The sequence below is a fragment of the Carettochelys insculpta genome, chromosome 6 (genome assembly GCF_033958435.1).
Source record: "Carettochelys insculpta isolate YL-2023 chromosome 6, ASM3395843v1, whole genome shotgun sequence".
Classification (NCBI taxonomy): Eukaryota; Metazoa; Chordata; order Testudines; family Carettochelyidae; genus Carettochelys; species Carettochelys insculpta.
This window is the reverse complement of record NC_134142.1, coordinates 28,100,629-28,112,705: the sequence shown is the minus strand read 5'-3', so window position 1 is coordinate 28,112,705 and position 12,077 is coordinate 28,100,629. Positions and strand designations below refer to the sequence as shown.

Here is a 12,077-nt window from a genome sequence, read left to right as displayed (position 1 = left end):
TGTCTGATGCCTCTCTCACTATTTCCTTCCATCTTTCCCTGTCCAGTGCAGAGTGGCTTGGTTTCTGTAGACTAGCTCCACACCTATCTTCTATAGTTATATACACACCTTGCAATAATTTTATACACACCCTGTTTCCCTGTTTGCTTATGAGAGTTTCATATGGGTCTGTGTCAAAAGGCTTGCTAAAATTGGAATACAGTAAAAGCTGTGTTATCCAGACCTGTACCAACCAGAAAGCTCTAAAAACTGGCATTTTTCATCTTCATAGAAAGTCCACTTTATAGTTTGGTTGGTGAAGTGCCAACAGTCTCCCTACCTAGATACATGTGGCTCCCCAAAAGCAGCAACATGTCCCTGCTGCTCCTAGGTAGTGAACAGCTATGAGGAGGTGGGGGTTGGGATACAGGGGGGGTTCTGGAGTGCTGGATCTGGGAGGTGCTCACCATGGATGGCTTCTTGCGAGCAGCAACATCCCCTGCTGCTTCTAGGCAGAAGCATAGCTAGGCAGCTCTGTGCACTGCCTCTGCCCATAGGTGCCACCTCCACAGCTTCTGTTGGTTGCAGTTCTTCGCCAATGGGAGCTGTGAAGCCAGCATTCAAGGTGGGGCAGGGAAAGTGTATGGAGCTACCTAGCCATGCCTCTGGCAGGAGTACCAGGAACACGTTGCTGCTTGTGGGGAACCATCCAAATACTAGACATTAAATATGTCACAAGTATGAGTGATTTTTTTTTAATTTTGTGTGATTTTCTGTCACTTTCAGAACCATATAATTATTATGTTCATATCTTTCTGAAAATCTGGCTCACTAAACTGGACAGTCCAACTGAGGTCTTGCAAAACTTATGTTTTATGATATTTCAGTGAAAACACTTAGCATTGCCATTTGTTCAAAATTAAGTACCATCTCACAGACACATGCTAGCCATTTTTTGCAACTTAGTACTCAAATTTTATCTAGCTGCTGCTAAGTGATACCAACTAGTACTAGCATAAACAAAAGTGAAATGAACTCGTCTGTTTTCATTGTTTCAGCTGATTGTTTCCAATGTAAATTTTTATATTTTAAGGACCTCCTTGAAAGTTCTCTCTATTAAGATAAACTTAGCAAAGAACTATATTCCATAGTCTCTCTTTTAATATGAGAAGCAATGTTCCGTTGCTCAGCTGGCAGTTGAACTGCTCCTTACTGCAGTCCAGGCTGCTTGTGTATGGCTTCATGGGTCAAGGGAGCAAGGGGTAAAGCTGGATTTCCCAAGATCACTATTGGCATCTCCATGTCTCCAGTAGTGATTTTCTGGTCTCTGAGGAAAGTTCCATTCTGAAGCCTTCTGAGCAGACCAGAGTTGTACGTGTCATGCACCTTTCCTGACCTTTGCATGCTGATGTCAGTGAAATGGCCCTTGTTATCCAACAGCACCCACAACACCAAGGGGAAGTACCCCTTGTGGTTTATGTACTCTGTGGCAAGGTGGTCTGGTGCCAAGACAGGGATGTGAATTATATCTGTCACCCCACCACAATTAGGGGACCCCATCGTGGCAAAACCATCCACTATGCCCTGCCATGTCATTGTCTTTCCAAGCAGAAGGTATTGACTGTCTTGGCTACCTGGATAACAGCAGCCACCCCTGTAGATCTGTCCATTTGGACTTGGTTGCCCACTGACCAGTAGTTCTCTGGCACTGCAAGCTTCCACAGAGCTATTGCCACTTTTTGCTGAACTGACAAAGTATGTCTAATTTTGGTATTGTAGAACTTCAGGTGGGAGAAAGCAATTTGCAAAGTTACATGAAAGTAGCTTTATGCATTCAGAAATTTTGTAGCCACTGCCGATCATCCCATACGTGCAGAACTATGTAATACCACCAGTCTAAGCTTATTGCGAGGCACCAGAACCAAGTGTACAAAATACTGAGTACAGCCAGCATCTCCCCCCTTCCCCCCCATCCAGTGTTTCACATTCATGTATGTCCGTGTCCTCATCAGAGTCTTCTGAATATATCACAGTATGGTGCCTGAGGTACTCACAATACTTGCCACAACAGTTTGTAGCTGGGTGGGTTTCATGCTAGCCTTGCAATGAAATCTGCATATATATCCAGTGGAAAAAAGGGACAAAAACACTTTTATCATTATTTTCCGAAGGGAGGGGGAGGAAAGAAGTGCACTATGGGAGGCTGATGACACACACACACAACCAACCACTGTACTTTTTTGACCCATCAAACACTGTGATTTTAACCCATAATGCAAGGGGACATAAGGAGCTGTGGGATAGGTACCTACAAATCATTGCTGAGAAAGTCAAAGAGGCCACACTAATGGGGATGCACTTCTTTGGCTTTATATGCCAGTGTGGACATGCACCCTCCACTTTTCAAAATTGGGTGCTAAAAAAATCAACCATAGCAAATTTGACCTAATTTCTTAGTGTAAACATGCCCTTAATGTGTGAACAATTACAGAAGAATCTCAGAGTTACAAACACCTCGGGAATGGAAATTGTTTGTAACTCTTAACAAAATTTCTTGTTTTTCTTAGTTGTTCTTTCAAAAGTTTACAACTGAATATTGGCTGAATGCAACTTTGAAACTTCGCTATGCAGAAGACAAATACTGCTTTCTTTTTATCTTTTCAGCAGTTTACATTTAACACCGGTGGTGACAGGCCATGCCTCTTCCTGCCTCTGCCCCACTCCTTCCTCACCCCTGCTCAACCCCACCTCTGCCCCCACTCCACTCCTTTCCCCAAACCTCCTCTCCTGAGTGATGCAGCCAGAGGCACTAGCAGGGGGCATGGTGCTGGTAACATGGGTCACACCTCCCTGCATTCACCAGCGGTGATAGGGAATAAGTGGAACAACCTGGCCCCAGCCCACTCCACTCTTGCAGCTCCAATCTGTGTCAGGTTCCTGCTTCCAGAAAGTGCAGGGTTGATTCTTTCTCTTTTCCCAAGCTCCTTCCCCCAAGCAACATGCCTCAGAGTTGGGGGACTAGAGCAGGCTGGGTCTGGGTCATGCCATTTTCTGCTGCTAGTGGCTGGGGGTGGGCCCAGTCCCTACTGCTGATACAAGGTTGCCTGGGCCCTCCAAAATGAGGGACCTGGGGCAGTTGCCCTGACCATCCATGGCTGCTGGCTACTTGCACTTCTCCTCCACAGTATTGGGTGGCACATGACCCTTCATGCCCCTCCTCACATGACACTCATTTAACATTGTCTTGTACAATAAATGCTTTCATATCTGGCATTCTATTATCCGGAACTCTCAAATAACTGGCATTTTAACCATAAGTAAATTTTAGTTACGTTTTCTGTAAGTTCAATACAGTGAAAGTAAATACAAATAAATACAGCAAGTACAGGGTAAGTTTACAGTGTGCAGTACCACTCTTGTTGGTAAATAAGGTACTCTGTACATTTTTGTTTGTTTCTTACAATCTATCCTTGTTTTTCTTTAGTGTTATGCATGCTAGGTATACCTCTATTTTCCAGAATATTTAAATAGCCAGCAACCTCCCAGTCCTGGGGCTGCCAGATATGAAAGAGTTTACTGTGCTGTGTTGAGGGTTTTTTTTATTGTTGCCGTCTCTGCTGTTGCATGATTGTTTACATTCTGTTACAAGTGAGATTTATAGTTCATTGGGTAATTTGTAATGCTGAGGTTCTACAGTACCTGAAATAAACACAAGTTGTACATTGATATTGAAGAGGAAAGTTGTTTACCATGTGTGAAGGTATTAAACAAAGTGATATTTTATTAATAGATATTTTTCTCTCTCTTGTATATTGTAGTATTTATCTAATTGTGTTGTTGGAGCATCACTTGAAGAGGTGGGAGAGGAAGAAGAAGAAGAAGAAGAAGAAGATGAAATTATGTCAGCCGTGGATATTACTTTCAGTAAACCAAAGGAGGGAGCCTACCAAATAGTGGGGACTCTCACTAAGATGCAGAATGTGAAACCAGATTTTGCTCAGGAAGTTTACACTGTGAGTAACAGTCTGGTTAATTTGTCAATAAATAGTTTTGTTAGGTAGGTCAACTTTAAGACTAGACTTTTGGGGCATAATCTGTGTATTTCTACAATTATTTTCTACGTGTTCTTTCAGAAATCCTACACTTGTATTTATTTTCCCTCATCCCATTACAGCTTCTCTCCAGGTGATCCCATCAACTCACAGAGAACCTGATCCAGAGAACAGTAAAATTAATGGAAAGACTCACATTGATTTGTGTGTGCTTTTACAAGGTTCTAGATACAAATTTTTTTATCTGTGGCTCCTTTTTACGCATTTGAAATTGCAAAAAGGAGCCATGGATATTCGTATTGGCATCCGTGGATGCAAATACCCATGGATATAAAGCAAATATCTGTGGATTTGCTGGGTTCTACACATAAGTTTTGATCTGTCTTCCAATGAAATCAATGACAAAAACTATCAACACCAGTGAAATCAGATCTGAATTCATAATTTATTTTAAAATTACTAAGAGCAGGATACACATAAGAAACATTTGTAAAAATTTAAATGATTTTCACTTAAATCTCTTTTTGACATTAAATCACATTGGAAATTTAAACAAATAACCCATCCTAAAATTATAATCCAAATATTTGGACTTGTTATCTAGTGTTAATTTGTGTTGAAATTAATCTGCTACTTATATGACCCATACTGGAATGTCTTTACCTTTTATCAGAGAGGTAGCCATGTTAGTCTGTATCTTCAAAAACAGCAAGAAGTCCTGTGTCACCTTATAGACCTTATAGACCACAAAAGCTTATGCTTCAAAATATCTGTTAGTCTATAAGGTGACACAGGACTTCTTGTTTTTTTAACTTTTTATTTGGCAGATAGTTTGATAGTAAGGTGTTACAAATTGTTTGGATCTCCTCTACAGGAATCTGCACCCCAGAAATCTACTTGCATCAGGAAGGTGAAAGTTAAAAGAAAATGCAATTTGGGGTAGGGGGAACTCTCATTCTTTCTATAAAAAATTATAGAAGTCTTTTTGTGTTTTTCTCCAGATTACTACTCGAGAGGAACTTCTAGGTCACCTTCTTGAGTGCGATGTCATTATTTATAACATCACTGAAGATGCAAATGAAATTGAAGAAGCTGTTTGGGCCGCTTCTGGTTAGCATAATCAGTAGCTGAATAGAAAACTGCCCATCAAGGAGTGATCAGAGTTTGTTATGGTTAATTAGTCAAATAATACAAAATTTGTAATTTGCTATGATATGAAACCAGGTTCCTAGGTAAAAGAGCAGTATGGGGAAACAATGAAATTTAATTATTGCAAACTTTAATTATTATGTGTTGGCTAGGACCCATCTAAACTTCAGAGGAATCAGTAAACTTTTGATGAAGCAACAGAAGACTGGCAGCCAAAAATAAATACAAATGTTATTTTAAAGGGAAAGATATTAATTCAGTGTATATTTTATCATCAATGAATAGAGTAGAATATTTGTGACACTGAAGTTGTGGCCATAGTACTCCTCCTTTTCAGAAGGGGCGTGTTAATGAGGCACTTTGGAAGATGCTGATGAGATGATGACATGAATATGCAGCGCCTCATTAGCATAATGACCACCATGTGTACTTTGAAAGTGCCACTTTCAGAACACATGCCGTCCATGTAGCTGAGGGCCTTTCAAAAGGGCCCCCTGACTTTGAAAGCCCCTTCTTCCTATTTGGTTTTAGAAAGAAGGGGCTTTCGAAATCAGGGAGTCCTGTTGAAAGTCCCCCATGCGTTCCCAAAGCAGCACTTTCAAATCACATGCAAGTTATGCAAATGAGGTGCTGCATATTCATGTCAACATCTCATTAGCATCTTCCAAAGTGCCTCATTAACACACCCCTTCCAAAAGGGAGGGGTAGTGTGGCCACAGCATAAGTGTAAAACTTCATTGAATCAGAATTCTCCATTCGCCCTGTTGATAGTTGTAGTTTGGTGGATTTACTGCCATTGTGTCCTCATGGGTCTTTGGCTTCATTGGTAATAACCAGAAGGCTGCTTGCATGTGTGTTTAATGATTTGGGTCCAATAATCGCAGCAGACCCCATGAGGTTCCCCAAAGACCGCAGACCAGATAAGGATCTAAGGTACCTGGCCAGGGTTTGTTGCCAAGCAAGGTACAGTTGTCAAGTATACTTTACTGATCCACTGTGCATATGTACCAACAGCAATGGACTGATGAGGTCAGTGGGAGTTCCACTGCCCCCCTAGGTCAGACAAAGATGGCCCCCTCAAGACATGACATCATATACAAGTACAAACAAAGCACAGCTCACTGTTCATGTATCAGGTTACGACCCTCTGATACTTAGGTATTACCCATCACCCTGTACCTCGTGGTTTGGTTATATCATCTCTTATCCATCATGCTGTCATTATAGACCCTTTCCTGAACCTTGGTCTGTATCTGTGAGGAGTAGATACCAAGGTCTTTTTAATCAGCCAATGGTACCTGGGTGATTTCAACTTGTACCAATTATTGTTCTGCACCTGGACCAATTACTGATTAGTGTTTTATACTCTCAGCCCTATCTGTGCCAAGTTCTGGTAGCAAAGGACTGCCTCTTGCTCACAGGTTAGTTTTGCTTTTAGCCGTGTTTTGTCCATTCCTGCTAGGTTTTATGCCTCAAAACCAGACCTGTGCTGTATGGGCTTAGGTCTGCATCTTACTACAGTAATATTTTGCTTGATCTCTTAACAAGATATCTCAAACCTCTTTATCAGGAAAGATCCCTTCTTTTCATTTCAGGCTTGTTGGCTTCCTAGCAGCAAAGAAAGCACTTTTTCACTAAGATGCTTTATAGGACCTAAACTGTAATCCACATATTTGTTTGGACATATAATTAAAATGTAAATTGGTTACTTTCTGTTTACAGTATAGTCCCTCAAATACTGCTTATGTAGAGTTTGCTGTGAGCTCTGTGGGGACATTCTGCAATCCTTCAAGTAGAGAGTAGGACAAGAGGAGGGGAGGAAAGCCCAGGAAGAAGTCTGTTGCTACAATATTTGGGTCCTCCCATTCTCCTCTCATCTGGGCTGCTTAATGGGACATGATGCCAACTCATTGAGTTGGAATAGTCTCCACTGAATGACTCCCATTGCCACTCTGTGACATGAAAGGGAACATTTATTTCCCTTAAAAAACTCTCCACTGCCCAGGTAATCTATTTGGATTAGTAGCAGGGTGAACAACTTGCCACTTTGCAATTTAAATCACCAAGATTCAGTATTTTGCCAAGCAATTGCTACTGTATTTTGACTTACAACATCAGTAGAACTAATGTGACTCATTTTTTGTAATGTACGTCTCACAATGAAACCCAAGTTAACTGCTTTCAAAGATTCCAACAGTAAAAATGAGAAAGTGTTCTTGTAACATGTGAGACAATTTTTATTCTCATGCTTACAGTGGCAATATATTGGTCATATCATAGTTATTTAAGTGGGAGAAAAACCATTATTCCTAACTTTATTATTTAGCTCTGGATTAAAACAAGGGTGCTGCACTACTAGAATAATTTTGTAATGTTTCTATTTTCATTATATTATGTATTTTAGGTTGCTATCAAGATCTTAGTGATTCATTTTTTTGACAAATGTTTTTTTCATGACATTTAACCCCTGATGTTAGCTTAATTTGACAAGCAATAAGAAACATATGTTTATGTCATAATTCAAAAGGATCTGGATAAACTGGAGAAATGGGCTGAGGTAAACAGGATAAAGTTTAATAAGGACAAATGCAAAGTGCTCCACTTAGGAAGGAACAATCAGTGTCACACATACAGAATGGGAAAGGACTGCCTAGGAATGAGTACAGCAGAAGGGGATCTAGGGGTTATAGTGGACCACAAGCTAAATATGAGTCAACAGTGTGATGCTGTTGCAAAAAAAGCAAACATGATTCTAGGATGCATTAACAGGTGTGTTGTGAACAAGACACGAGAAGTCATTTTCCTGCTCTACTCTGCACTGGTTAGGCCTCAGCTGGAGTATTGTGTCCAGTTCTGGGCACCGCAGTTCAGGAAGGATGTGGAGAAATTGGAGAGGGTTTAGAGGAGAGCAACGAGAATGATCAAAGGTCTAGAGAACATGACCTATGAAGAAAGGCTGAGAGAATTGGGCTTGTTTAGTTTGGAAAAGAGAAGATTGAGGGGGGACATGATAGCAGTTTTCAGGTATCTAAAAGGGTGTCATAAGGCAGAGGGAGGGAACTTGTTCTTCCTTGCCTCTGAGGATAGAACAAGAATCAATGGACTTAAATTGCAGCAGGAGAGGTTCAGGTTGGACATTAGGAAAAAGTTCCTAACTGTCAGGGTGATCAAACACTGGAACGAATTGCCAAGGGAGGTGGTAGAATCTCCATCACTGGAGGTATTTAAGAAGAGGTTAGATAGATGGCTTTCAGGGATGGTCTAGAAAGTGCTTGGTCCTGCCATGAGGGCAGGGGGCTGGACTCGATGGCCTCTCGAGGTCCCTTCCGGTCCTACTCTTCTATGATTCTATGAATATCAGACTAAATGAAAGCTATTTGCTGAAAAATGTTATGTGACTTGAATGTTATAGTAACTATTTTTGTGGACCATTTTAACTTGAAAACATAAATATATGAGAAATCAGTACAGTTATAATAAAATTAGCACTTTGCTTTGATTATACAGTGCTACATGCAGAGATACAACATTTTGAGAAACCAAAATTATTCATCTTAGTTTCGACAATAATGACATGGGCACGAAGCAAACCTCTTGACCCAGTAAGTAATATTCATTTCTGCTGAATATTCTTTGTTCTGTTAAATATTTTAGCATGTACCCTAGTTATAATCGACATGGTAAATAACAGCAAGCTAATTCTCACGTTAGATATTGCACCTATATCACTGACTGCAAAACTTTTGAGTCTCTCTATTGTTAAGTTTTTCTGAAGAAGTGTATTTTAATGCTATGAGAAGTGAATTTCAAGATCTGGTTATGCTTGTTTTCCTTTAAATAGTTTGATACATCAGCATTTTTAAAAGTATGGAACATTCCATTTTTATCTCAGCAGAGATGTTTAGTTTCTTTTTTATACATATTTTAAAGTGGATGATTTTATATATAAGTTGAATTAAAAATGACTGTACTTTTTAAAAATGTCTTGGTTTAGACCTTTTAGAACTTTTTGAATGGTTTCCAGGAAAGTGAGACATTTTTCTTAAAGTTTTTTCTCTTAAGGATGATTCAGAAATTCCTTTTACTGAAGAAGATTATCGCAGAAGAAAATCTCACCCTAACTTTATGGAGCATATAAATGCTGAAAAAGTGATTATCAAGCTTGGAAAAAATGTAAGCATTACAAAATAACCTATTTTAATACAGTTCTTTTTTTACTTAAACTGAAGAATTCATCATAGAAACTGTCTGCAATATTTAACAGGTTCCTGGAAGTATATTAACCTCTTGATAAATGTAAATAGCTCCTAGCAGTAATACTCAGAGGTGGGAAAAGTACCCAAAAAGGCCTTCTGTTGACAGTAAATCGATAGAACGCAACATTTCTGTTGATGCTGGCCAGGGGATGGGCTGGGGCTAGCATGGTATGCGAGGGCGGAACATGGTAGAACCTTACCTGGACAGACAGGTGGACGGACACAGCAAAAATAATATATGTGATAATAACGGTGGTCCAATTCTTGTTCTTCTACCTTTAACTGAAGTTCTTAGAGCATTGTGCAGGTTAGATCAGAAACCAGAAAATGTAAGTGTGCACTTCAGGATGACCCACTTATTCTTTATACACCTGACTTTGCAAGGTGCTCCAAGGAAGTATTGAGATCAGGCCACCTTAGGACATGAAAGCAGGAAGCTCCTTGTAGGAAGAGCTCAGTGTCTTACAGGGTTAGGCTGTACATAAGCTTGGACATCAGTCAGTCTGGTTTGGGAGGGGGGAACAAGGACCTTGCCAAAAAGTGAATATTTTCTCTCTGAATTGAGTGTAACACCTCTTGTTCTGTGTGGCACAGAGAGAAAATGGCAATGGAAATCATATTTGGTTCCCATATGTTAAATTACAATACAGAACATTAACCAGAGCATGATGAGACAATTGTCAACATTGTATAAAAGTGACCTGGAAAGCTAAAGTGTAAATTGCTTTTACTTCCCCATGATGTATGTTGTGAAATTCCCCTCATATCTACTGTACCATTATGGGATCCAACAGTTACATGTGGCCTCTGAAGTCTGACATTACCCCTAAAAGAAACAACATACTGGAATGGATGGACCGCTGGTCTGAATTTATGTAGCTTTTCCTGAGTGCTGACTCTTTCTAACCAGGCTGCTAGAGAAGTATTAGTTTATAATTATCTTTTAAATAGTTGCATGCATCACAGAAGAATGTTGGGAAAGCTTTCTCATGTATTTATTATTTTGCAGCAATAGGACAACTTTCTTGTTAATTAGTCTGAAAAATTGCCATGTAAAATCTCTTTGTCTTTGTTATAATATCATTCAGTTGGGATATACAATACAAAGAACAAGACAAATACACAGAAGTGGTTTACAGTGGTTAGAATGTGACATCTAGTGGCTTTATTAAATATTGCAAAAGAAGTTGAAGGACACTGCCAGCCAGTGACTAGACTCTATATTGCAAAATTAAAGTTTTATTATTCAAAATGTTCATACAAATTACATATATCTGTTCTGTTCATTCCCCCGAAGCACCTTACATTGGCTGCTGTTGGAAGACAGTATACTTGGTTTGATGGACCTTTGGTCTGACCAATAAGGCCATTCTTAATTATGTTGTAAATTGGATAATCATGATTGTAGGTAAGCATTCTCATACACACGAATTATGGCATTTAAAATATATTTTTAGAAATTCTCAATCCTTTCAAAGACCCCTTACTTTACATTCCAGTGGTCTAGGGTGAATATTCTATCTATCAACAGACTAATTAACAAGCTGTTAGAGTCAACCAATCTGAGAAATATCTGTTTGTAATTGTAAACTTTAATTATTTACATATGTAAATCAGATTTCCTTTATATAGTAGTTTGCTTACAAAGTCAAAGACTGACTGACAACGTTCCTAGTTATATGCTTCTGAAATGTTGTAAAAGTGATTTCAAGAAATACATTATCATCATAGTGGAAAAAAATATATGGTCAGTTCTGCATTTATTCCATTAATGATGAATGCAGGCTCTTTTATAGAGAGTCAGCTCAATAGAATGACTAAGATATTCCTGGCATGAAAGTGATTAAGAATGATTTTGTTTCCACTGGAAATTTTTTAAATTTTTTTGAATTAGAAGGAACTTCTTGAAAGTCCTCTCTATTAAGGAGAAAGGACAAAGAACAATAATACTTAGTTTTTCCTTTAACATGAGAAGCAATGTTCTGTTGCTCAGACAACTTGCAATTCCTCATGGTGCTCCAGTGTGAATGCTTCCTGGCCATCCAGTCAGGAACCTGTGGTATGAGTGCTGTAAGTCTGTGGGAAGGCTGTTGTTGAGAAGTGGCAGACCTGTGCACTGCTGGAATACTACAGCTAAGGCATGGTATAGTGGCTAATGATAACACCAGAGGACCTTGTGGGCCTGGGTTGGATACCAGAGTTCTGATGAAAGGGGTTTTATACTGATGTAACTTTTTTTTTTTTTTTTGACATTTGCTGTACTGGTGTGAGCACCTTTATATCAGTATAAATGCAGCCACATGCTAGCCTTGTTCATACTACAAAACTTGCATTACTTCAACACATCTTTCTGTCTGTACTCAATTCTGAGTTCTGCTAGCAAAACCCTGACCTGAAAACCAATCTGTTGGAACTCTTCCACAGTAGAATGTATGTGTGGATTCTGTATTACCTGTATCTTGGGTGACTATATTTCCAAAGGTAAAATGGGACATCTGTTGGGATAATCTGAGCTCTTCCCTCTTTCTCCCCTTCACATGGGGCTGAGGGCAGGTGTTCCTGTTCTCCCAAGCTCTGCCTACCCCTGCTTGTCGGGCTGAGGCTGGCATTGCTGCAATCACTCAAGCCTTGCCTGTCCCCC

At 39.6% G+C, this 12,077-nt stretch overlaps 1 protein-coding gene across 4 annotated transcripts in view; it reads left to right on the top strand.

Moving 5' to 3' along the window:
- The window catches only part of AK7 (adenylate kinase 7), a 70,720-nt gene that overhangs the window by 3,203 nt on the left and 55,440 nt on the right, over positions 1–12,077 (top strand). For all 4 annotated transcript variants that reach the window (XM_074998719.1, XM_074998720.1, XM_074998718.1 and 1 more), the window contains exons 2-5: positions 3,798–3,992; positions 5,033–5,141; positions 8,688–8,782; positions 9,243–9,353. In XM_074998719.1, the coding sequence (XP_074854820.1) occupies positions 3,798–3,992; positions 5,033–5,141; positions 8,688–8,782; positions 9,243–9,353 (510 nt within the window). The remainder of the gene's footprint in view (positions 1–3,797; positions 3,993–5,032; positions 5,142–8,687; positions 8,783–9,242; positions 9,354–12,077) is intronic.